The 27,807-nt window shown below is 31.5% G+C and overlaps 4 protein-coding genes across 4 annotated transcripts; 1 reads left to right on the plus strand and 3 right to left on the minus strand.

The window, feature by feature from the left end:
* Positions 1-12,049: 12,049 nt before the first annotated feature.
* HO133_002823 (uncharacterized protein) lies at positions 12,050-13,378 on the plus strand (the record flags this gene model as incomplete). Its single annotated transcript, XM_037293748.1, has 3 exons — positions 12,050-12,343; positions 12,410-12,560; positions 12,615-13,378. 3 exons carry the CDS (start codon positions 12,050-12,052, stop codon positions 13,376-13,378), a joined length of 1,209 nt encoding a protein of 402 aa, XP_037150577.1.
* A 639-nt stretch (positions 13,379-14,017) lies between these two features.
* Positions 14,018-15,564, minus strand: HO133_002824 (uncharacterized protein; the record flags this gene model as incomplete). The annotated part of the gene is made up of 2 exons (XM_037293749.1): positions 14,018-15,083; positions 15,149-15,564. 2 exons carry the CDS (start codon positions 15,562-15,564, stop codon positions 14,018-14,020), a joined length of 1,482 nt encoding a protein of 493 aa, XP_037150578.1.
* A 398-nt stretch (positions 15,565-15,962) lies between these two features.
* On the minus strand, positions 15,963-17,829 carry HO133_002825 (uncharacterized protein; the record flags this gene model as incomplete). The annotated part of the gene is made up of 5 exons (XM_037293750.1): positions 15,963-16,046; positions 16,100-17,047; positions 17,097-17,223; positions 17,282-17,424; positions 17,581-17,829. The coding sequence occupies 5 exons, from the start codon at positions 17,827-17,829 to the stop codon at positions 15,963-15,965; spliced, it is 1,551 nt and encodes a 516-aa protein (XP_037150579.1).
* Positions 17,830-19,906: 2,077 nt separating this feature from the next.
* HO133_002826 (uncharacterized protein) lies at positions 19,907-22,680 on the minus strand (the record flags this gene model as incomplete). The annotated part of the gene is made up of 13 exons (XM_037293751.1): positions 19,907-19,924; positions 19,981-20,012; positions 20,246-20,405; positions 20,556-20,648; positions 20,773-20,930; positions 20,997-21,408; positions 21,575-21,670; positions 21,820-21,909; positions 21,961-22,007; positions 22,083-22,130; positions 22,199-22,232; positions 22,289-22,341; positions 22,392-22,680. 13 exons carry the CDS (start codon positions 22,678-22,680, stop codon positions 19,907-19,909), a joined length of 1,530 nt encoding a protein of 509 aa, XP_037150580.1.
* Between the last annotated feature and the right edge of the window lie 5,127 nt (positions 22,681-27,807).

Raw genomic sequence — 27,807 nt, forward strand, 5'->3', positions numbered from 1 at the left:
TAATGAAAAATAAAAAAGGTATTCTATATATAAATAACGTATATTAACTTTTTTAATAAGAAGGCGTAAGAGAATTATTAAGCTAATTTAGTCGATCTAATTAAAGAGCGTAGTATTTTTTAAATTTATAATTAATTATATATATAAATTTAAGATTTTTTAACTTAGTTCTATCTTATTCTTTTATATATATTAATATATTAATTTAATATAAGTAAAGATCTATAAATTAATTTTTTTTTATTAAAGCTATCGAGTAAATTTAATAAGTAATCTTTAATAAATCAAGGAAGTAATCAATCTTTAATAAGTAATTTTTAATAAATAATATTTAAATACCTTATTTTTAAAGAACTATAAGATTAAATTTTGAGATTCTCTTATAATTGAGAAGCGTAAATTACGCTCTATAATTTAAAAAAATAATTATTAAATTTTAATAGAAAATAATAAAGTTATTAAAAGATTAAAAGTATGAAAAAAGATTTTAATAATTATAAACATTAATTTATTAATTTATAATATTTAAATAAAAAACGTAGTGAATTTAAATTTTATATTAACTATATATATAAATTTAAGATTTTTTAATTTAATTTTATCTTATTCTATTATGTATACTAATTAATAAATAAAAATCTATAAATTAAATTTATATATTTTTTTAATTAGAATTATCGAGTAAATTTAATAATTAAATTTCTTATTTTTAAATATTTATAAGATTAAATTTAATAATTCTTTTTCTATTTAAAAGCGTAAACTACGTTTTATAATTAAAAAAAAATTAAGAATTCTCAATAGAAAATAGAAAAATTATTTTAAAATTAAATAATATATATCTATTTTTTAATTAAGATTATCGATAAATTTAATAAATAAACTTTAATAAATAATATTTAAGATTCTTACTCTTTAATAATTATAAGATTAAATTTCAAATTTTTAGATTATTAAAAAGTATAATCTTCGCTTTCTAATTTAAAAAAATAATCTTAAAATTTTAATGAAAAATAAAAAAGGTATTCTATATATAAATAATATATATTAATTTTTTTAATAAAAAGATATAGAAAGGTTATTAGATTAATTTAGTCGGTCTAATTAAAAAGCGTAGTAAATCTAAATTTATAATTAATTATATATATAAATTTAAGATTTTTTAGCTTAGCTCTATCTTATTCTATTATATATATTAACGAGTAAAGGCCTATGAATTAAATTCATAATCGTTTTTTTAAATCAGGGCTGTCGAGTAAATTTGGTGAGCGGTCTTTAGTGAGCGATCTTTGGTGAGCGATATTTGAATTCCTTACCTTTGAAGAACTATAAGACCAAATTTTAAAACTTTTTTTTTATCTGAAAGGCCACATTACTTTTTATAACTTAAAAGAAAAATCTCGAAATTTTAATAGAAAATAAAAAAGTTATTCTAAATTCGAATAATGTGCACCTGTTTTTTGATCAGGGCTGTCGCGCGAACTTTGATAAGCGATATTTTTTTGATGGTTGCGGACGCTAATTTATTTAACCGCGATGACTCAGCCGGTTTAACTAAAGAGCGTAGTGACCCTAAATTTATAATTGGCTGCATATACAAATTTAAGGTTTTTAAGCTCAGCCCTATCTTATTCTATTATATTAGTATATATAAGTAAAGACCTATAAATTAAATTTCTAGAGTTGAATTTTTCATTTTTCTAAATTAAATAAAGTTAGATTTTTTTAAGTTAAATAGAATTTTAGCTTTAGCCCTAAGTCAAATCGAACTCTAATCGCTTACTATACGTTTTTAATCTATTTTTATTATTATAAAATTAATAAAGAAGATAAAAGTCTTAATTCTAAGTTAAATTAAACTTTATTTACTTTTTATATAGTAAATAATCTATTTCTATTACTATAAATTATTAATTAATTATATTCTTATTTAAAAAAGTAATATTTATTTAATAATCTTATTTTTAATATATTTTATTAGTTGAGTAGATTATTTTCTTAATAGATTATTTAAGATTATAATTAATAAGTTAATCTTATTAATAACTCGATTTAAGATTATATATAATTAATTATAAATAAAAATCTCGAGATATAAATATAGATTAATTTATTATAATAATTAGTTTTAAAATTTATTAATTATTATATTAAAGATTAATTAAATTAGAAATTAAATATATTAAAAGAAATTATTTAAATTATTTAAATTAGACGAAGTTAGAGAAATATATAATATATAATATTATTTATTATTATATTTATTTTTAAAAATATAATAATTAAGTATTTTAGACTTAATATATTTAATTTATAAATATATTTTATTATATAGATTTATATATTATTTTAAATTTCTTAATAATATTATTATATAATTTTATTTTAATTTTAAATAATAAAGTAGAAGCGAGATTAATTTAAAGATATTTATTATTTTAATAAATAGAAGAAAGTTATCTTTTTTATTAATAACTTAATCTTTATTATTATAAATAATCTTAATTTTAAAAAAATTATTAAAAACTTAATTATTAAATTAGATAATATTCTTATTAAGAATATAAAGAATTATTTTAAATATATAAAAATTAGTTATTTAATATAAATTAAGATTATTATAAATAGTATTAATTAATTAAATAATAAAGTTATTTAATAGCTATTTAATAAACTAATTAATAATTTCTTATTTTTTAAAATTTATTAAGATATTATTATTTATATCTAATAGTCTTTAAGCGAATTTCTCTATATTAATTTAATTTTAATTAATTAAATTAAAATTTTAAAATTTTTTATTTTTTATAAATTTAAGAATTTAAATATAATTTTAAAAATAGAATACTCTTAATATAGTTTAAGCGATATAATTTAATTTAATACTCTTAATAATTAAAAGAATTTAATAAAAGTTATTATAAAAATATATAATTATACTATTAAAAGAAGTAAGATTTTTTTAAATATTTTAAAATATATAATTAATAATCTCGATATCGTAATAGTTTTATATAAAGATCTTATTCTAGAAAATAAACTTAATTACCTTTAATAATTAAGCTAAATTAAATTTTATTAATATATTATAATTAGATTAAATAATAATATTAAAAAAAATCTTAAAGTAAAAATAAGTAATAATATTATTTTAAAGAAGAATAAAGATAATATTAGATAAAGCTATAGTAATAGCTATTTTAAAGTTATATTATACTCTTTATAATATAATATTTTAAAATATAATTTTATTAATATTTTTATAGTTATTTAGAAAAAAAAGTTAGTTATTAAAATAAGAGATTATATTTTAAATAATATCGATTATAATAATTTAATCGTTATTAAAATTTATTTATATTTATTTTTAAATATTAATTTAATAGTTATATTCTTCGCGTAAAAGTCGATTTTAATTATTAATATAATATTATTTATAATTTTATTAGATTATTAATAAATTAAAGTTAATAATAAAATTAATATCTTTTATAGAAATAATATTATTCTCTTCTAAATAAATTTAAATTAAATAAAAATAAAAGTCTTTAATAATAATTTATTTATATTACGTATTATTTAATAAAGAGAAAATATAATATTAAATTTAAAGAATATAGATATAATTATTAAATAATTTAAATAAAGAATAATATATATTAATTAAGAAATATATATAAAGTATAAAAAAAGAATTAAATTATTTATAGATAAAAAAAGAAAAAATATATTTAGCGCGAAAAGTTTTAATATATAAAAAAAGAAATATTATATTAAAAAAAGTTATAATATTTTAAAATTAGCGTAATAATCTTTTTATTCTATAATTTAAAATATTTTAATTTATTAAAGAAATTATTAAGAAAAAATATATCTAATATAAAAACTTTTAATATATAAAAAAAGAAATACTATATTAAAAAAAGTTATAATATTTTAATATTATTATTAATACGATAAACTATTTATATTATATTTAAAGTTTTTTTATTTAATAAAAAAGAAATTATTTATATATCTTAATTTATAATTATTTTATAGATTTAGAGAGTTATCGAGTTTATATTATAATAGAATTATTATAAAAAGATCTTATAAGTAATATTCTCTCTACTAGATTATTACTTTATTTAATATTTAATTTTATTTAATATTATTATAAAGTAAATCTTTTATTATATAGATATTATAATAAAAAAAAAGAATATTATTATTTATTATATATAAATCTTTAAAGAATATAAAATTTAATATATTTAGAAGAAGATATTATAGATAGAAGAGTTTTTTAATATTCGAATTAATATAATATATTTTTATAATAATATTTCTATATCTCTAATATAGACTTTATTTAAATATATATATTTTTTTTCTAGATATATTATTTTAATAGATTAATATAAAAGAGGTTTTCTATTTATCTTCGCTATTAATATTATTAATTTAATTAAAAAAAAGCTATTAGCTTAATTTAATATTTATCTATTATATTAATTATTTAAAATAAATTATTATTATTATTAAATATTATATTATATTAATTTAAAAAATAAATAAATAATTATTTAATAGAAGAATTATAATTATATAATTTAAAGCTAAAAATCCTTTAATAGACTTTTATAAAGCTTATTTATTATATATTTTAATACTTTTAAATTTTATCTATCTAATTTAAATCTATATTATCTTAATTTATATTACTTTTATACTCTATTTAAAAATTAATTTAATTATTATTTTTATAAATATATTTAAAAATATATTTATAGATTTTAATATTAATATAAATTTTTATATTAATATAAGTATTATATTTAATTAATAAATAAAGATTATAAAATATTACTTAATAATTCTATTTAAATTTATTATTTAATATCTTAATAAATTTATATTAATAATATATAAGATATTTAAAATCTGATTTAAAAAAGATATAGTCGCTAAAGTCTTTCGAAAATTATTTATTATATATATTTTTATTTAAGTCTTAATAAGATAAAATAATTATTATTTTATTAATAGTATATTAATTATAATTTTTATAAAGTATATATTTAATAATAGTTATATAGAGATTAGAAAATAGATTTTAATTAGAAATCTTAGTATTAATAGCGATATCTACTTTAGTTATATTAAAAAATTAATTTTTTAAATATAATATAATAAAAATATAAGTATATAATAAATTTTATTTTTAAAATTTTATAATATAAATATAAATGAAAACTTAATTTATTATTTATAAAATTAATTAAGATTAAAGCTAATTAATATTTTAATTAACTATATTTTATTTTTATAAAAATAAAAATAAAATTTAAATAATATTATAGAGCTAATTAATAAAAATTATAATATATAAAAAATTATATTATATTAGAAATATTTTTAGAGATTATTATTTATATTAATTATCTAATTAATATATTATTTAAAAAATTATTTTATTAAATAGAAAGAAGAAGAGCTATTATATTATAATAAGAAATAAAAAAAATAAAAATATATCTAATATTTTTTTCTTTAAAATATTATTTATAAAAGTTTTTAATTTTAATTTAAATATTTTAATAATTAGATTAGATTAATTAATAATCTATTTATTAAATAAAAGATTTTTAATAATCTTAATTTATTTTAAATTATAGATAAAAATTATAAAGAGATTTAATTAATTAAATTTAATAAATAGAATAATAATATTCTAATAAAGTTATTTTATGAATTATAAATTTTTTTAATAGAAGAAAGAAAGGATAATATATTATTTATTAATTTAATTATTTATAATAGTTTTATTAATATAAGTATTAATAATTATTTAATAGATATTAATCTAAATAATTTTTTAATTTATCTTTAATTAATAAAGTTTATTATTTTCGATAATTATATAGATATTATAAATAAAATACTATAATAATCTATTATAATAATAAAAAATTAAATTTATTAAGATAATTTTATATTATATATTTATAAAAAGTTAGTAATTAATAGAATAGAAGAAATAAATAATATAGATTTATAATATAAGATAAATATTATTTATATAGAGTTATCTTAATTAATAATTTTAATAATTTATAAAATAATTTTATTATTATTATATTAATAAATAAGAAAGCTTTTATCTAATATAATATTTATATTAAATATATTATTATATTATAATTATTTATTAAATAGAAATATAAGAAGATAATATAAAGATATATAGATTAAATATTAATATAAAATATTAAATCTCTTATTACTTCGAGTTTTTATTAAGATATTTTTAATTTTAGATATATTTAATAAGTTATTTATATTACTCTTTTAAGCGATAGTAATCTTATTTAAAATAAAATAATTATAAATATATAAATTATAATATTATAAATTTTTATAAAATAGCTTATAATTTTATATACTTAAATTAATCTTTAATTTTTCGAATATTAATTTAAAAATATTAATATATAAATTAATATTTTTAAGAATAATAGCTATTTTATAATAAAATATTTGATTAATATAATTATAATAATTATATTTAGTAAAATTAATATAAAAAATATAATTAGAAAAAAGTTATATTATATTATAAATTAATTTTAAATATTATTTATAATATAGATTTAATTAAAAATTAATTTTTCGCTCTTTAAAGGTGTTAGAGTAAATATATAAATAATTATTATTCTCTAAATTTTATATATATATAAGATAATTAAATAATTAATAATAATCTATTATAAGATTATAGAGATTATATTATTATACTAAACGCTATAATAGCGAAATTCTTTATAATTATTAATAAAATTTAAGATTTTTAATATTAAAAAGTAGAGAATTTAATTAATAATATACTTATTAAGATTAATTAAATTATTTATATTTATTTTAACGCTCTTATAATTTTATTTTATATTATCTATTTTAGATATATTAACTTTAATCTTTTCATTATTATAATATTATTTAATTATCTTATTTTTTTATAACGCTATATTATAATTATTATAAATTTAATTTATAAGATTTAAATTATATTATATAGATTTTATAATATATAAATAATATATAATATAGCTAACGAGTCTTATTAGAAATTAAATAAGATTTAAATAAAAGTTAAAAGATAGATTAGAAGGATATAAACTATCGAAAGAGTTATTATTAAAAAAGTCTATTAATAAATCTAATAATAGAGAGTTTTTAATAGCGTCTTTCTCTTATTTAGAAGCTTCTTTTTATTTAAAATCTAATACGCATTAAGAGATTTTAAAATAGAGTAATAAAGAATAGATAGAAGAGGAAAACGCGTTTTAAAAGATAGTATCGCTAAGTTAAAAGGTATTATTATTAGTTTAAGAAAAATCTATAAAGGAGAATATATTCGTTTAGACTCTTTTTAAGAGTTTTTTAATATATTTATAAGTAGTAATAGATAGCTATTAAGCTCGCTTACGATCTCGATTATTAATAATAATAAATTTATTAAAAAGTAGTCTAAAGATATTAATAGAGGCTCTAAGAGGCGAGAAAAAGGAATATATATATCTTAGATATTTAGTAATCTTTAGATAAGGGATATTAAGAGTAAATATATTTATTTTAATAAAATTAATAGAATTAATAGAGAGATAGAAGAATAATAATTATATAAATAGATAAAAGAATTATTCGATCTTAGACGCGTTTTATATAATTATATTTAAATACTACTTCGCTTTATTAATAATAGATTAAACTTTATAATTTTTATAATATTAGAAAGCGTAAAGCGAGCTTTATAATTTAAGAAATTATAAAATACTGTCCTGGCCATTACTAAAGATATATTACCGTTATATAACGGTTCTATAACTAATAACCGATAAACAACCGATGTACCACCGATGTACAACCGATATAAAACCCAATTCATACTCGTTAGAAGAATTATTCTGACTCATGATATCACATCGGTTGTTCAACGGTCACGTGACGGTCATGTGACGGTCACGTGACGGTTACGTGACAGTTGTCGAACGGTTGTAAAACGGTTGTAGAACGGTTATACGATTCTTATAGAACTATAAATAATCTATATAATAACTAAAAATAAACTTTAATTTTAAAGTTCTTTATAGGGCTGAAAATTCGCTTAGTATATATAGGCTTAAATATCAACGCTAGTAACTTAAAATTGGTTTTTTTCAAATTTTTACGAAATTTTTATATTAGAAGATATATTATATAATACTACTAGCCTATTCGAGACTTAGTAAAAAAAAATAAAAATAAAAATATATTATTATAACCATTATAAAACGGTTATAGAACGGTTGTAAAACTATAACCGTAGTGGGTTCTAAGGGAAGAGGTCTTTAGTTTACGACGGTTGTAAATCGGTTGTAAATCGGTTGTAAATCGGTTCTAGAACGGTTTTTCAACTAGCATAGAACCGTTATAATACCGTTTCATAACCGTAATACGCTAGTTCTGAAACTTTACAAACGGGCAGGACGGTAACTATATATATCGTAAGCTAAGTATTTTAAAGTATAAAATTTTTATATATAAATTTTTAATAAGAGAGATATAAAAGGGCTATTAAGCTAATTTAGTTAATCTAACTAAAAAGCGTAGTAAATCTAAATTTATAATTAGCTATATATATAAATTTAAGATTTCTAAACTTAGCCTTATCTTATTCTATTATATATATTAATAAAAGAATAAGATAGAGCTAAGCTTAAAAACCTTGAATTTATATATGCAGTCAATTATAAATTCGAATTCGCTACGCTCTTTAGTTAGACCGGCTAAGTCATCGCGGGTAAATAAATTAGCATCCGCAATCATCAAAATCTCGCCCTCCCACGCCTCCCTCATTAAAAAAATAGATGTACGTTATTGACATATAGAATAGCTTTTTTATTTTCTATTAAATTTTTAAGATTATTTTTTTAAATTGTAGAACTAAATGTGGGCTTTCAGATAAAAAAAGAATTTCTAAATTTAGTCTTATAATTATTAAAAGGCAAGGCACTCAAATATCGCTCACCAAAGATCGCTCACCAAATTTACTCGATAGCCCTAATCAAAAAAATTATTATGAATTTAATTTATAGGCCTTTACGGAGGTCGATATTAAAAGTTCTAGATATATTAAGATAAGGGTCTAGGTAAGGCTAAGTGCTTAATATACTTTCAAATTTCATAAATAGTATTATTATTCTTTATTTTAATAAGTATTAATACTTTATATAATAGGAACGCTATATATATATATAAAGTATATATATGCGAAGTATATATATAATAGCGATATTAATAGAGTATATAATAGCGATAGTATTAAAGTATTAATTATAGCGTAAGAGAATAGAGAGAGAGTATAAAGACTTTTAGTATATAAGTCTTATTTATATAATATAATAGATAGAAATCTTCTTACTATTCTTTATCTTAATTATCTTTTATTAATATATCTAATATTTAAAGTATTAATTATAATAATAGAATTTAAATTTAAGTATTTACTTTAATTAAGACTAGAATTACTATTAAAATTATTACTATAATTATCGAAATATCTTATTAAACTATTAATTAACTTTAGAAATAAGCTCGTAATAGAGAATATAATCTTACTATATTTAAAAAACTCTTAATATTATATATTATAGATAAGTCTAGATTCAAATATTTCTTAATTATTATATTTATACTTAAAAGTGTAATTCTAGATATTATATAAAAAAACCGCTATAGTCGTAAAAAGACTTCTTTTATATTTACTATTAAATAAGAAATCTTATCTATAATAATATTATAAATACTTAAACGTAATAATTTTTAAATCTATAAAATTACTAAAAAACTATCTCTTATAAAAACTATAATAGAAGTATATTATTAATTCGCTTTATAATATAAAAACTAAATTATAGAAAATTAAAAAAGAGTAATTTAAAGTAATAAGACTAGTGTAATCTTAAATTCTTAATAGAAAAGAATGCGTATATAGTATTAATCTAACGAGATCTTCGTTAAATCTAATATATAATATCGTTTTATAAATACTATAAAGTTTATATTCTAGAGATATTTTTTTTATAATAAAAAGAGTTCTTATTATATCTAAAGAGTCGAGATCGCTATTAAAAAAAAGAAGTATATCGAGAATCTCGCTAAAATTAATATTACTCTAAAATTTAATGCTAAATAAGCTTAAAAACTTAAGATCAATATAAGATATATAGATCTTCGAAATTCTTCTAGTAAAAAGCTTATATAGAACTTTACTACTAAGATTAAAAAAGTTACTATTAAGAAAAAAAAGAGGGGAATTAATTAATATCGCTATTAGAAAAAGATATATATATCTATATTTCTTATATTTCTTCTTCTTATTAGATATAAGTTCTTATTTTAAAATTTCTAAAGTTCGCTTAAAAGTGTAAATAAAAAAGACTTATTACTTAATATAATAATTATAGAAGATAAAGCTTTAATATACATATTAAAGTATTAAGAAATAATATTTATATTATTTAATATCGTTAGAATAATCTAATATAATAACTCTTTAAATTTTAATATAATTAAGTCTTATTAATTATAAATAAAATATTATACTATTTAAAAAGATATATTAAGAACTTATAAAAAAGCTAAAAGATAATAATTATATTATTAAAATTACGAGTTTACTTAAAAGAGAATTTAAAAGTAGATAAAGCGAATATCGAGATATATTATAAAAATAATATATCTTAAAAATAATAACGAGTATAAAGAAGATTATAAAAAAGATAATATATAATTATATAACTTCGTTAAGCGAGCTAATAAGTATATACGTAATTATATAAAGTATTATCATTAAATAAATATAATTATACAGAAGTGCCAAGAATACCAAGAGTATCAAGTATTTTAGCGCTGTCCAGGACTTTTGGTACTGACCTCCGTACTCATATACTGATAAAAAGTTAATTGAAAGTTAATTGAAAGTTATAACAAATATCGATTCAATGATATAGTCACGTGACATACCCTAATCGTATATTTCCTCTAAGGTACCTTCGTCAAGACGGCTTTCTTAGCTAAACAGCCGGATAACATAGATAACTTCCAAATCAACTTGCTCTCATCTATCTTTCGTGCCTGCTAAGGAAGTATCTTGGTAAGACCCTTAGCTTTATACTATAAGTAGCTACTTCTGAGCAGAGAAATAATCATCTCTATTACACAGTATAGTACAATACCATATCCATGTTGCCGCTACACCTACTAGGTATGCTTCGTCTTTGAGACCTTCACCTCGGGGTAAAAGATGCATTTTGAACACGGCTTTCATTCAACATTCAACGACGACGGTGGTCAGAGCTTGCTCACAAACACGGACCCGGCTGCTCAATGAAGAAGGCCGAGGGTTGCAGCTCATTTCATGCGTGGCCATTAAAAGAGCGCACGAGGTCTTCGAGGTGCTTGAGCGTCAACACGAGGCTGATGAAAGATTCCTCATCATGCCTGATCCTTGCATTGCAGCGTACGGAGTTAGCGGCAGGGGCACCAACGGCATGTCTCTCAACGCTTACCCCAACCTCAAACAGGGTGAAATCCTGGGGAGACCCGAACCCTAAACTTATTCCGGTCCTTAGCCTGCTATGCTCCTCTTTTCCTTGCTCCGTTAACTTCTCTCCTTTCCACGCGCGAGATGTCCGTAAAAGTCGCACGGTAGAAGGTAGGAACGGCAAAATCTCGCTTCCAAGCTCGCCCGGTCCAATAACACGGATCTCGTTCTGAAGATTACGGAATCTTAAGGTCCGCATGCAGGTCCGTTGAGGTATTTCTAGATGATCTCTTATTTACACCATAAAGCCGCCGTTGAGAAGGTATTGCAGCCGCAGTATAAGAAGGCAACATCCCTCAAACATTCAGACTTCTCAATGTTCACACCTGTCATTTCTCTCTTTTTCCTAAAGTTGAAATACTATTGGTCTAAGAGGTTCTCTATTAATTATTATTCGACATTTGCCTTGACCCCTTCATCATGCTTCTGCTCTTCATCCTCATCACGTGCTTTGCTTTAGCTTCAACTCTCCCTGCGCAAGGTCGGTACGATGACTTCCAAAGGGCAATTTTTACATTGTCCAATAATCCGGATGGAAACAACATCCTTTCACTCGCTGTCTCCTATAATGGCACTCTGTCTTCGCCCGTCCTGACCCCGACTGGAGGCAAAGGTCTGCTGGGCTTAAATGTCGGCCCACCGTTCGGACCTGTTGGTACAACTGTCGGATCAGACGGCCTCTTCGGGCAAAACTCGGTCGTGGTTTCTGAGAACGTATGTCTCTGTCAATAGCATGCACATTATTCCCAGAATTACTAATGGTGGTATCTCATTGTGCAGTATCTTTTCACCGTCAATTCAGGCAGTCACACCCTGTCGATGTTCGTAATCTCCCCTTGGGCACCCCTCTATCCCAAGCTTGTTGGCAAGCCTGTCGATACACAAGGCGAGTTTCCACAGTCTGTGACCTACTCCGCGCAACTCAACACAGGTAATCCTCTCGATAGTCGTTCACCAAGACTCCCACTGATGTAACACTTTTCAGCCTGCGTCGTCAATGGTGGAGCCAAGAATGGAGTTGCATGCTTCACGGTTTCGATTGAAAACGGCCTTTCCCCAGTCGGCGGCCTTCGCCCGCTCAAAAACCTTCATACAAACACCCCGCCTAGCGGACCACCAGACTCAGCCTCCGAGATCCTCTTTAGCCCCAGCTCATCAGCTCTCTTCGTAACAATCAAGGGCAAACCCGGACCTCCTGCAGTCCCAGGTTACATTTACGCCTTCGGCGTCAACAACGGGCAGATATCCAGTGATGCGATCATATCATCCCCATCAGCACTTATCCTGGACTATAGCATAAACTTCCTTGGCTCCGAAACCTCGGCTCTTATAACGGATCCCACCTTTGGTGCCTCGATTGTCAACATCGCTTCCGACTTGACTGTTACGGAGACACACCACACCACCATTCCAAACCAGGGTGCTGTATGTTGGGCAGCCTATTCGCGCCACTATGGTACCGTGTACGTGGTGGATGCAAATCGTACAAATGTCACAGCCTTGGATCCTGTCAGCGGAGCAATCAAAGGCGTGATCCATTTTCAAGCTGATGCTCTTGGGGGTTATGATACCATCATCGACAGGCAGTGGATGTACATTCTGAGCGGCGCTAACAGTGTGGTGGTAATTGACCTTGAGGAGTCGGGGGGAACAGCTGTACAGCAACTTGGGATAGCACAGGAGGGGCCAGCGGGGCATTGGCAGGGTATGGCAGTCTATCCTGCACATCGGGACAGTTTTCTGTGGTAGGAAGGTTTGAGGTAGTACCTGGGCTGTTTGAGGAAGCGGGGGAATTAATCATCGTCGATTCAGGGTTCTGAGCGCATAGCTCATGACATCGTGCTGGCTACTAAGATAAGCAAAGATACCATCGACAAAAAAATTGCCTCTGACTGAGAGTCAAACACCTTCTCTATTACGAAGCTGGTGTTCAATCCTTCGAGAGCTTCACGGCCTCCCCCAGATTTGTATCTCCGAAGCACAGGTTACTAGCGAGGTTTATCAGTTCATGACCATCGTATGAGCTGGAGAGTACCCTGTCTCTGTGTCTGCATGCTAAGGTAATTGTTGAGCAAAAGGATGACATAATGGCATCCCAGGGCGTGAGATACCACGGGAATATTAAGGTAGGATCGTCATTTCTCAAGCCTGTGCCAAGTTCTGCTTAGTTGAGAAGCAGCCAGAGGCTAACATTGGAGTTCCCGAATATCGTATCCTCACCGCTAGAACGACAGATTTGGATTGGCCGACATTGGAACGATCCTTCGCCATCAATGTTAGGCAACTTGAATCCACGCAACTCGAGAACTCGAGAGACTCCAGCGTCTCTCTCCACCCACACGTTGGAAGTGGCCTTCGTCATTACCCTAACCACTCATGTCAGGCATCTTAGCCTGGTGATGTACCCGCGGCCTGTTTCCAGTATTGGCTTTTCACGAAAGGCATCTTTACGACTTCGGCCTTCCTCCTCTTTCCCCTGACTAAGACTTCGATCGGAGTGCCGGCCTTATGGAGGGGAGTTTTGACGTATCCCATTGCAATATTCTTTCCCAGTGTTGGACTAGGGCACCCACTCGTCACCCTTCCGACCACTTCCGCAGAAATTGGGCTTGCGGGATTCGTGATTTCTGCTCCCTCCCTTGCTGGTGCCCCTTCAACGATCAAGCCTACTCGCCTATGCTTCGGCGCTGAGCCTCCATCCTTAACAGGTCGCAGTTGCCTCAGTATCGTCTCATCCCCGTGGAATCCTCCATTTGCCCGCCGGTCTTTGTGCACAATCCAGCTCAAACCCGCTTCGACGGGCGTAGTCTTGTCGTCCAAATCATGCCCATAAAGACACATGCCTGCTTCTAGTCTGAGGCTGTCCCTAGCTCCTAAGCCTGCCAATCGTAATCGTTCGCGTCCACCACTCTCTAAGAGGTGAGTCGTAAATGCGACGGTGAGTGCGGGCGGTATCGAAATCTCGAACCCATCTTCGCCTGTGTAGCCCCCTCTAGAAATCAAGATTGGAGCGTCTGTGTCGGACGATTGCTTTGGGGAGAGATTGAGGGTGACATGTATGCACTGCCCGAAGTATAAAGCTTGGAGGTCCACATCCTCTACCCCAGCCGTCACGAGCGCTCGCTGCAAGATATCTGCGCTTAGCGGACCCTGCAGAGCTACGAGACCCCAGTCATTGAGTACCTCCCATTCCACGGTACCGTGGCTTGTATCACGGGATTCAATTTGTTCTTCGAGGTATGCCATATCATTAGCTTTGCACGCCGCATTGGTGACGAGATAGAACAGTTCAGGACCAAGGCGTGTTATGACGGTATCGTCGACTATACCTCCAGTAGCTGGGTGTAAGAGGCAGGAAAGGGTCGAATGGTCGGTCTGGAGGGAGGCTGTGGATGAAGGAGTAATCTTTTCGAGTAAAGGTGCAGCGCCTGGGCCAGACATACGGTGTTGTACCCTAGAGTAGGGAATGTCAATGTCACAATCAAGGAGGGAGCAGCATGAGACGGGAAAGCAGCCTACATGTGGCCCACGTCAAAGAGGCTGGCTTTTTCCCTAGTCCATTTATGGCTGTCTCCTACGCCGAGGTCGGAGTATTGTACTGGCATCGAATAGCCTCCAAATGGAACCATTTTACCCCCGTTTCTGACGTGGAGCTCGTGAAGGGCCGTGTGGTTGAGGCCTCCATCACTGGTTGAGGCACCGCTGGAAGCGTGTCTGCACTGAGGAGGTAGACCCGCGGGCTTTACTCGAAGAACTGGGCCATGGCGAAGAAGCCATGAGGCAACACCTGGTCTTGAAGTGGAAGCAGAAGCGTTCAGGGTAGCGTCAACATGCACGATAGCGGAAGTAGATATGCTTCTGAATAGTGCAGGCTTTCCGCCAAGTTCCAACGTTTTACTGGCCACTCCGCTGCCGGCTCTTACGCACTTAATCATCTTCATGTATTCAAGGCCGAGAGTTCTTCGTGAAGTGAGGCGAGATTGCACTCGTCCTCAATGCCGCATCATGCGTGGCTCAATTACAGTCTGGAGTTTTGAAAGGGGAGATGATGTCGGAGGTGGGGAAAGCTAGGTCAGCCGAACGAAAGGTTTTCTATGGAGCGGCAATTCTCTCAATGTGCATCTTTACGAGCCTGGATAGTGCATCCATAAGACCTCAATGGAAACGTACAGAGTTTTTGTCTATTTCAGTCGGCCCATTTCTCCTCAAATCAGATATAGGCCTGAGTTGAAGACATTTTATACGTGCATATTGCCCATAGATGTACATGAGAGCATCAGTCCTAAGCAAACGAATACAAAGAAGTCCTCTCATGTTCATTGCACAACTTCCCCTACAGTCCGTTACTGGCGCAAGTGAAAGGACCACCAACGACGAGGCCGTCTTTGTAATTGTTCACGATACTCTGGCACGTAGCCTAAACGGAGATTAGTATGTGTAAGCTTCAATACCAATGATGAAAATGCTCACATAGGTTCCACCAGTCAACATGAATAGACCGATACAAATGAGTATGACATTCAGAATAAAGCCAGAAATCCCTCGGATACCTCGTTTCGAAAGCCACCCAGGGCCATAGTCGGCGCGCCGCATCCTCATGTAGGCAGTGCCCCAGAAGATGAAGCCGAAGAACGAGTCAAAGAGTGAGCTCATCAATGACAACAAGTCCGAAAAGAACGGAATGACCTCCGCGATGATGAAAGCGGCGATCCAAGTGCAAGCCAGGATACCGGCCCATGTCGCCCAGCCAACGACGGTATGGTTTCCCTTGTGGCGCGTACCCTCGAAGATCCTGAAGAAGACGAAGCGTGCAGACACAGAGGCGTAGAGGACACCCAAAAAGATCAAAGTTGGAATCATGAACGAAAATGACACCTTTTTGTACAACTCATTGCCAAGCGATCCAAAGGCGGGAGCTGTGTTGTATTGTGTCCCGGTGTAGACGTACACGATTGATGCGGTCAAAGAGAACACAATGATCTCGCAGATGGTGACGGCCCAAAGCGCCTTGGGAAAGTCCTTGGGTTCCTTCATCTCAGCTATGAAACTCGGTATCGTAATTTGACCAATGAAGGTGTAGCTGATGTTCAAAAAAGCATTCATTCCGCTGACGAAACCGGTCCCTGCAGCTGGAATGACCAAGACTATGGGGTTCCCAGTCATTAGGCCGTCTTTGCCGCCGTTTGGCGAATTGTAACCGTAGGGATGAGCTTCAATCCCGGCAAAGATGGCTGCTAAAAGAACAGAGACGAACGTGAAAAAAGCCGAAAGGGTCGCAAGCTTCGAAAGAGTGTCGAACGTCCTCGGAAGAGAGGAAAAGAAGGAAAGGACAGCCCAGATTGCGGAAAAGCCAACAGTGCATACTGCGCCACCACTCATGGTATTCAAATATTTGGCGCCAGTTAAGACGTGAAGACCCTAAAACTGTTAGCAAAGAACCAACGACGTCACTTCTCCCAAACCTGACCTGAATGAAGGTATTATTGAGCAGGAACATGGCGGCGGTAAAGTACCAGACCCATGTCCATCCAAAGTAAAGCATTTGGCCGACATCACAAACGTCTCGAATTTCGGGGTGACGAAGACAGAATTCCCTGGTACGAACATGAGCGCGAATCCTATGCCAGGCTGTTGGGCAGAAAAGAGACGTACCAAACAATCAAGGACGTGTACAGCACGGACATGGCAACAACCACCGTGACAATTAGACCCGGAACCAAACCCAAAACGGAGTAGGAGTAAGGGAATGACATGATAGCCAGACAGATATACTCCGAGAAGAGTAACGCAGCAGTCTGTCATCATTTGTTAGGATATAGCCCACTCGGTGACTCAAGGCAAAGAGCGCATATCAGGAAGTCTCTGCGTTGCTCGGATGTCTTTGCCGCGGCTCGTCATAAACGTTCCTCGTCCCTTGAGGAAAACAAGGTGATGGAAAAATATCAAATCACCTTTTGCCAGGAGCATGTTCTGTACTTTATGGAGTTGGTTGCCTCGAGCTCCAATTGTTTTCCCACGCCCAGCTGGGAGTCTTGATCAGACTCGCCGCCCATGACACCAGCTACCCTGCTCATCTTGCGACCTCCCTTCTCCTCATGACTTTCCGCGTCGTAGTACTGGCCCTCCTCCTTGGTGATGGAGTTGGGGTCAAGTTCGTGGGTAGTATTGTCGACATTGCGACCCTTCCTGCCTAACGCCATTTGATGCTGCCGATACTATGTATCAGGGGAGTGTAGTAGAAAGGTTTGCGTCCGTCGACCTCGCTGAGCATTAACCACAAAGGATGTAAGGATATATGGGGGTTGTCCCTAAGCACGGCTCGAGGAAATGTCGCTCGAGTACGGGCTGTTGATTGTGAAAAAAGATTCGCTGGTTGTTGCGAGGAAAAGCAGGTGAGAAGAAGAATATGTTAGATCAAGTCGTCAGCACAAGGCTTCAGTTGAATTTGGTAGGAGGAAGTTTTGGGGGTCTGGCGGGGTTGCCGATCCTGAGACCGCCATCTGGGCAGGGGACTGAGGCTAGCAAGTAGCAAGGCACGCTAAGCGGGAAAGGTGTTGGTTTAATAAGTAAGTAAGCATTAAGGTAAGCAAGCATCTCAATCCATCAGCACTGGGCGGAGGGTTTGTCTAGAAATGCACATGTTTGCGCCGCCTAAGTCTTCAATCTAAATTATCTAATGATTCTTCGACGTTCGAGACTCCACTTTGTTCCACTCTGCAGCCATGCTAGCTCCAAAAGGCTATGCCCCTCATCGCCTCGCAGCCACTGATAGATGAGACGAACTTTGACCAAGTCCGGGCCCCTGCAAGCGTATGAGCCTATAAAGCCTCCACGCTTCATGTAAGCTTAGCTAGACTTGGCCTAAAATTCGCCATTCCCCACGCTTTTTGGGTGACCGCGGGGTCTGTGATAACATCTAGCCGAAGACGTCAGAGTCAAAGACCAAGACTTGGAATCCCCGCGGAACCTCTTGGGAATCTCCCATCGTCGCATGGGTCGCTGTGCTGTGGGGAGCCTTTGAATCATGGTGGCATGGAGACTCGGAGAGCAAGAGAGGCTCTAGCAGTAAAATGCTTTGCATGTCCAACTGTCCAAATGATGCGAGCAGGAGGATGCCGCCAGAAATGAGCGAGCAGCAAGATCTTCAATAACCGAAAATTGTGCGAACACATACGCACTACAAATTCGGGTCTCGGCCTTCCATGTTGGCCAAGATCGCAGAAATCATTCTGATCCTGCCGGAGCTACCGACCCGACTGTTGTCGCCTTAAAAGGACAGATATACCTTTACTGACAGACGGCATTCCCATAACATCTGGCCGGCGTCGACTCGGAGCACCTGAACTACGTACCAGCTTGTTAGAAATGCCAGGTACCTGGGTATTACCTTCCACTACTTTGTTGACGCCGTGTTGGTGTTTCTAGTAATCTAGCGTCGGCTTTCAATCACTGGGCTAGTGTTGGAGATCGATAGATGAAACACACAACGGTAAGCTACTTATCTAATAGTCATGTACCTTACCTAATACCTTATGGTCAGATATCTTATCGAACCTATCAAGCCTTGATCTTTTGTCAGCAAGATTTAGCTGCCTACATTTCATCAGCCATTTGAGAATCATTCAAAGTTCACGAGATACCTCTGTTTCGAGTCGCTCCAACCACCAAAGGCGTCCTTGTTGCTGTGAATACCACTGTTGTCGTGGGGCATGGCCTATTGCAATGGTTCCCTAAATTCTCAGAGAAGGGAAAGGCTCTGCCAATCCGATTTTGAATGTTTGGTTGCGTTGCCATACAGTCGTCGAACAAAGGTCTTGTCCATGTTCGTTTTCTACCGTGGTCAATATCTTCAAAGCAAGCCCGGAGTGTCAGGCTGTATACGTCCTGGAACCTTTCGCCATCTCCTAAGGCAGCAATCATCGATAAAACCCGAAAAGAAATGGCCACTGTCCGTGGCTGTTCTGAATTGGTTTAGATTCAGTGTGGGAATGCTTTCTATAAGAGGGCTGCATTTGTGAAAGGAAGACGTTGTAAAGGGATTCGGCATGGGCTTATGGACGGTCTCAGACAATTCTAGTGCGTCTTCAACACATAGGATTGGCATTGAACTTTGAGACATTAGATTTCCGTACGCTCAATCAATGCGTAAGTCGCTGACCATCAATGATGCTGGGCCTAGAAGGCTAAGGCTCTGCGGGATTCAAGTAGATATAATAATTGAACAGTGCCCGTCGAGTGGCAGCTTTGAAAGCTGCAGACTTGCGCGTGAGAGTACATCTAGGAGGTGAAAATCATCTCCGATGAAGCATTAGAACCGAGACAACTAGGTCTTGTCAAGAGTATCGGCTTACGCCAGTATATTGTTCGTTATTGACCTCCCCACCTATCCAGCTTATCATAAACCATCCTTTGACACAACTCTTGGGTCATAAAGCATTGCGACTGTGTGCCCATCCAAATGCTTGTACACCACCATCAGATCTTCAGACCCTCTCTTCTATCGGGCAGACAGGGTTCAATAGCTCTGTGCTCCCATCGACTTTGTTGGCATGAGCACAAGGGCAATAGTAGAAACGAAAACGCCTGAACCCGCCAGGTAAAGCGGGCCGTTGACACTCTTCAAAAGCAAATCCGCCGCAATCAACGGTGAGACTATACTAAACAGCCGACCCCAAAAGCTAGCGAGCCCGGACGCGGTCCCTCTGATTGGTGCTGGAAATACTTCTGGTGTCCATCCGTAGAGGACAGCGTTGAACATGGATTGAAAAAAGTATTCCTACGCACATTACTAAGTCAGCGTTGTTACCTTAGGGCAATGGAACGAGTTCAAAAACATGTGTAGGAAGACAAAGGAGCACCTAGAACATATTTTGCAAGTCGACACTCAGGACCATATGGGAAGGTATCACTCTGAAATCTTACGTACCATTGCATTTAGTCCGATATTCGAAGCCTCGGTGTTGACCGTTGCGAAGAGGAACAGCGATATGCCCATAAGGGCCGAAGATCCTACCATAGCCTAGGTGGAAATTAGCATCTCCTCACCTCGGGCAAGTTTGAGCTAAGAAATGAGCACATGGCAAAGGAGGCGGTATTGCGATTCCACTACGGTACACACTTAACAGAAAGTCTCAGATACGTACCCATTTGCGACCAACTCGTGGGATCACGTACATCAGCGCACCTAGCATAACACCGGGTATGCCGCAGACATAAATGATAACGAAATTCCTATATGTCTCTGCGGTCGAAATGTCAATGGCGTTGTTCTTTTGAAGTAGAATGGTCGGCAGGAAAGACCCTGGATGTCTCATTAATTAGTGACAAAATCAACAGGACTTGAAGCTCGTCAAGACCGGCTACTCACCCGCAATACTGAATCCCCAATAATCAAAGATATAGGTAATCCAGACCAAAATTGTCAATCGAGCCAAAGGAAAGGTCGAGAATAGTATCTTGCACCTTTGCAATTCAGTCTTGATATTTTCGACCCAGGTGCTCGTGAGCTTCTCCATTCCCGCATTGGGTATCGGCATATCAGTATCTCTGTTGACCATAGATGCGTGCTCGTTGGTCAAAGCCTCAAAACTTTCCAGGGTGATGCTGCTCTCGCGACCATTGAATTTGGCAATCTTTTGAAGCACCTCTACGGCTTTGTCATCCCTGTCCCTATAGAGTAGGAATTTTGGAGACTCTTGGAAACGGAACACAACAAAACGTAGGAAGAAAATGGTTACGCAGATGGCCCCAAGGCAGATTAACGTGTATCTCCAACCCATCTATGGTCCAAGTCAGCATTGCTTAATTGAGATACCATTGAAGTCACAAGATATGCATTGACAACGAAGTCAAGTCAATGAGGCCCTATTCGACTCCGCAACAAGCCTCAGGAGCCAGAATACGATGCCGAAGACAAGACAGTATTGAGCTGAAGAGTGTCCTTACGTTCGAAGCCTTCGTGCAACAAGGCGCTCCAGGAGCAAGCGTACTGCTACTACAAGCCGGAAGTGGTTTCTTATCTGCGCCGTTTCCGCAAGAGTACTGTTAGAGATCAGACGGTCAGCCGTTCTGTCCCAAGGCAGGATTCCGCATCGCGAGACTTGTTTGGAGGAGCACCGTTGGCTCTAGAAATGGATCTTGCTACCCCAACTGGGTACTGCTCAGAGAAGAATCGACCCAAAAATACGTACGAACGGAATGAACCCATATGCTATGCCCGATGAAATGACTACGCCAAGAGGCTGAAAGATTGAGAGCATAGCTAGAAGAAAGCGGCGGTTCTATCGGAAGTCAGATTACACCATAGCAGGCGTGATTCGGTCGACACATACTTGAGGGAGGAATTCCAAACATATTGTGGTATCAATCGGAATGTTCCCTCCAACACCAAAACCGACGAAAGCTGTGAGAACGAGGACTCCATTGTAAGTGGATGGCGCTGCAAGGCACAAACCGAAGACCGAAGAGATCAAGACTGTCAGGTTAAAGGCGTACTGGCGGCCTAGGAGGAAGATTTAGTCCAAGACTTAGAGAGTATTTTGGGGCAGGGCAAGTAGAGTACGTATGTACCAATGATGTCTACCAAAACGCCCCAGACAAATGCCTATTTATAATGATCAGCCATTGCGCCCCAAAGCCATTTTGTAGAATTGACTTTACCCCAGCTGTCAGTCCTGCTGAGAAGGAAGAGAAAATGTGGCCGGAATCTTGAGCTGTGGCAACGTCAGCGTGTGAGCTTATAGAGGAGGTCAGCGTTTCGAACGTCCAAAGCCAAATTCCTGTCGCATCGCTGGCTCCACGAGGCCAAAGGCTTGGGCGTAAAGAAGGTCTACAAGGTAGCCGAACCCGCATAGGAAGAAGATGTACCATTGGTATTTCCCCATGCCGTGGGAATCCAATTCACGGTTGACAAGCAGGGCTTTCTTCTCATACAATGTGAGACCTTCCATCTCTGGATCTCGGAAATGTCCATTCTGGTAATGGAGACGGTCCCCTGGTGAGTCTTCCTTGTCAAGCACACATGATGAGTTGAGTTCTTTACCGCTCGCCATTGCGAAATGAATAGATCTGCGATACACGTACTATTTCAGGAAGTAACAGTGGTGTACTGAATGACATAGTTGAAGAGAGGGCGGTGGTTATGAATAAATGCTCTCACTTGTCTTAGTTAGAACGAGGGTCCCCGAGAACGAGGGTCCCCGAGAACGAGGGTCTCCGCAAACGGGAATCGGAGAAATAGATAACGTCTGGATGTACTTACCTTTAGCGGAAGTACTGAAGTGGACGGCACGCCGTCGCTCCAAGATTGCCGGCCCCCAAAGAGCAATTCGAATTGGTTCGGCTGTTCCGTCACTTGATTAATGTTACCTAGCTGCTTCTGCGATCAGAAGAATGATTGCGGCCTAATTGCATGATGACACATTTGCTGGTAAACTGTCGGCACGAGGCACATTGCTTGATCAACGAGGGTCGCCACTTGCTCTCAGATCAGCGCGACATTGCATTAGACTCAATCGCAATCACGACTGGACAAATTTAGTCTACAATAAGTGTTGCGAATAGCTTCCTTGAGCTTCAATGTTGGCTATATAGCGTGCTGCGGCACCCCTGCCATTCACGGCGTTAGAGGTGTTGTTGGAATCAGCCAATAGGAGGCCAGCATGGCTACACTACTAAGAAAGAACAAGGTAGCAAGGATCGTGTGGGTAGAAGAAGGATGATGGATTTCTATGGAGGAAGGATCCTAAGGATCCAGCCAAGCGAGCTATGCTACATATGGCTAGCAAGAAAGACCCCGCAGGAAGCACTTTTCGACTAATACGCTCGCGGGTGCCAGATATATCCGCACATCTAAAAATTGAAAAGTCGATGATAATTTCACAATTAAGAGCTTTAGCTGAAGGTTCTTGCGAGATAATTAGAGGACCCCATCAATACAAATAGATCGCTCCGCAAAAGTTTATCCTTGAAGAGAATAATCATCGAGTTCTCTCAGCTGACAAGGTGGAGAGACTTCTTGGCGTATGCGGATATTTCTGGCACCCGCGAGCTACGGAATAAAATATGTGCTGGAGCGCGGGGCTACCCAGTAGTGGAAAACTTACCGAGGATGTGAGAAGACTGAGAAGACTTGGTGACTGAGAAGATTACTACTGCATAATACCAATTCTATTAAGAGGAGACCCTCTAAACCCCCCTACAGTAATCGTATTTACCCCCATTCGCGCCATACCCCCATTTACGCCATCTTAAATCCGATAATTCCGACGCAACACTAAAATGCCTATCTTTCACCAAATTTATATGATAAACTAGCATAATAGTATTAATCTTTCATTACTATTAAGGCTTCTATATCGGAGAGCCTAAATCACTATTTTTTAAGCCTTATCGGTTTATCATATCTTGAAAAAATCGTTACTACCTTCTCTTCTACTATCTCTTTTTCTACTATCTCTTCTTCTACTACTTCTTCTTCTATTACTTTCTTATCTCTTCTATCTCTTTTATCTCTTTTATTACTTTTATCTCTTCTATTACTTTTATCTCTTTTATCTTATTATTATTATTAAGATAGAGTCTATAATAAAGTCTATAATAAAGTCTTTAATAAAGTTTATTATTATAATAAAGATAATAAAGCGAGATTTAATAATATTAATAAGTCTAATATAGAAGATATAGTAGTCTTTTTCTTAATTAAACTTCTATCTCTCTTTATATCTTAAAAAATAGCTAGTTTAAAGTAATATATATTTTAAAATTACTTCTTAAATTTCTTATTAATTAAATTATTTAATCGTTTCTAAATAAATTTAAAAGTTATAAATTATTCTTTATCTTAATACGTATATTTATATTTAATCTTATCTTTTTTTTATTACTTTATCTTAATAAGATTCTTATTAATAATATAAAGTAAGATATTATTTATTAACGCTAAATTATATACTTTTTTAAGCTTTTCTAATAACGCTAGATTAAGATTATTAATTTTAATTTATTAAATTAATTAATTAACTTATTTTATATTTATTAAAATAAAAGATATAGATAGAGTATTATTATTAAATATAGTAATTATTATTTTTAGAGATAGAGATATAATAAATCTTAATTCTAATATCTTAAGTTCTAATTTATCGAGAATAACTTATAATTAAATCGAAAATAGTCTACTCTTTTATTATATATATATGAGGTAGCAAGATCTCTTTTAATGAAACTGCGTAACAGCTATGTAATTATAAGGACTAGATGCGTAGTTAATAGAATAGATAGATTAGTTACTAAATAAACTAATAACTAAAGAAAGAAGAAGAGAAAAGGGAATTTATAAGTATTTAAGACTTTATTAAGTATATTAGATACTCGCCTTAACTACGTAGCTTATAGTCTAGTAAGCAATATAAGCGAGCCTATTAGTTCGCTTTAAGTACTTCTATTTTTATAATTATATCCCCTCTTAGAAGGTTTAGCTTTTAAATCTTATTATTATTACATTTTATAATTGAATACTTATAAACTTATTAATTTCTTATACGTTATCTATTATTAGCTTAGATATAGCCTAAATTAATATATACTATAATAACATATTTAAACTTCTTATCCTAAGATCTCTTTAGATATATTAATATATTTATATACTAAATCGCAATAATATCGCTATATATATTATTATCTTAATTAATAAAATATAAGTATATTACTACTTCATTACAGTATACTATTATCATTATTATCATACGCTATTATTATTATTATTACTTTAATAATCGTAATAATCTTATTATTATAATCGTGAAAGTCGCGCTAATAAGTATAAAAGCCTTACTTTTAATTTAATTTTTATTCTTCTTAATAATAATATTAATATCGACGTTATTATAAGTAAATATCTAATTCTTCTTTATATCTACTATTTTATCTTTATTTATTTTTATCATAGTATCGCGATAGCGAGCTATATATTATTATAATAATATAATATATATATTAATTAAGATAATAATTAAGTAAGATTAAAGTTATTTAAATCAACTTTATATATAATAAATACCTCGAAGAATACTTTATAATACTTTTTAGATAGTATAAAAAGTATACTAATATATTAATAATAATATTAAATCTTCGCTCTCATAGCCCTACGAGTTATTAAATACTTATAACCATCGTTATTTCTACGCCCTTCGCTATAACTAATAAGTATTTATCTTTACTTTAAAGATATACTTAACTAAAAAGGCTATCAACCTCCTTTATCGCTATTTTAAACGTCATTTATAAGTAAAAGAGATATTAAATAACTAAGAGATTACGCTAATATATACTAATCTCCTTTTACTATCGTTATATATATACTCTCGCATATAACCCTCATATAATTTATATCGCGTCTTCTATTAGCTCGCGCTAGCGTAAATATAAACGATACTTTTATAGAGATTATATATATATTATAAACCCAATTTTCATTTACTAGATTAATATCCTCGCTATAACTCGCACTAGCGAGAATATTTATACTATTCTTTATCGCTAAAATAATATAAATCTTAACTAATATATATTAAAGTGCGTAGCTAATATATATAATAACTCGTCACATTAAGAAACTTCGATATAATATTATTATCTTCGCCCCTTTTTTAACTACTCCTCTCGCTACCCCTTATATTAAGTCTTCTTATTATCTAATAAATCTTCTAAATAAGTAATTACTTCTTAATATAAGATAATTAATAGACTAATACTAAGTAGTATTAGTCTTATATATAATCTTAATAGCTATTTTTCTTATTATATATAATATCTCAACGCTTTAAAATCGACCTATAAGTATCTTAGCTATTTTCGCTAAATCTTTTAACTATAACTTATTCGCCTATCTAGACCCTCTACTACTACTACTTTCTTAATCTTTCTTACTTCTTAATTCCCCTTAACGATTATATTTTTAACTTTATCTTAAATATTAATTTATATAACTTCTTTATTTACTCGAAGTCCTTAATTACGCTTTTAATATTTTCAAGATACTTTATTAATTTTTATAAAACTTCATAAAATAGAGAGTCTTTCTAGTTAATAAGATATTTAATTTCGCTCTTATAAACTCTTTTATCTAATATCTTATTAATCTTCTATTCTTCTTCTTTATTAATTAAAACTATTTATAACTCTAAATTATTTTTACGCGAGTATTACAACTCTAATAGCAATATATAAAATATAAAATAAATTCTTTTATACCTAATAGAGAGGTTTAGCTTATAAATTTATATATTTATTTTCTCTAATACTTTAAAAAGCTTAAGCTATCTATAATTAAGTTTCTTCTTTAATTATAAGATATATATATTTAAGCTTTATAATAGTACTTTATCTCTTTTCTTAAAGATTATAACTCTATAATTATTATTATAATACTTTACTTACTACTTCAACGCTCACTCTTATAATCCTTTTAGATATAATCTTATCTCTTATAATTATTCTACTTACTCTATAATAAATAATACTTCTCCTCTTAAGATTCTATCTTTAGAAGTATTTTCTAAATCTACTATATATTTTATTAATAAATCTTATAAAATCTTACTAATACTCGCGTATACGCTATTATTATATATAAATATAATTATTAATAAGATTTTAGACTAGTTATTCTACTTATAATTATAATATACTTATAGATAATATTCTAATATCTAATTTTATCTCTTAATCTAATTATTAATTTAAGAATAAAATGTAATACTTAATTTACGCTTCGTATCTAGATATTAATATAGCGTTATTTAAAACTTACTTATAAATAAAGAGCCTCGATTTAAAATTAAGTTATATATTATATCGCGTAGTAATATAAACTCTTATTATAAAATATTAATAAGGCTATTAGCCTTTAAATTCTTAATAGTTATTATATATATTATATACTTAATTAGCTTATCTATTAAGATTAAGATAATATTATAAATCTTATTAATATACGAATCTCTTATAGATAGTAGATTTATAATAAAATCTAATATTATAATATAAAATAAATCTACGCTATCTAAGAAGATCGATATTAACTTACTATACGACTTATAATAATAAATCTATATTCTTTAATAATCGAGGTAAATATAAATATACTCTACTATATCGCTTATTATATCTAT

Source organism: Letharia lupina (genome assembly GCF_014066315.1).
Source record: "Letharia lupina isolate WasteWater1 chromosome Unknown contig_15, whole genome shotgun sequence".
NCBI classification, from domain to species: Eukaryota; Fungi; Ascomycota; class Lecanoromycetes; order Lecanorales; family Parmeliaceae; genus Letharia; species Letharia lupina.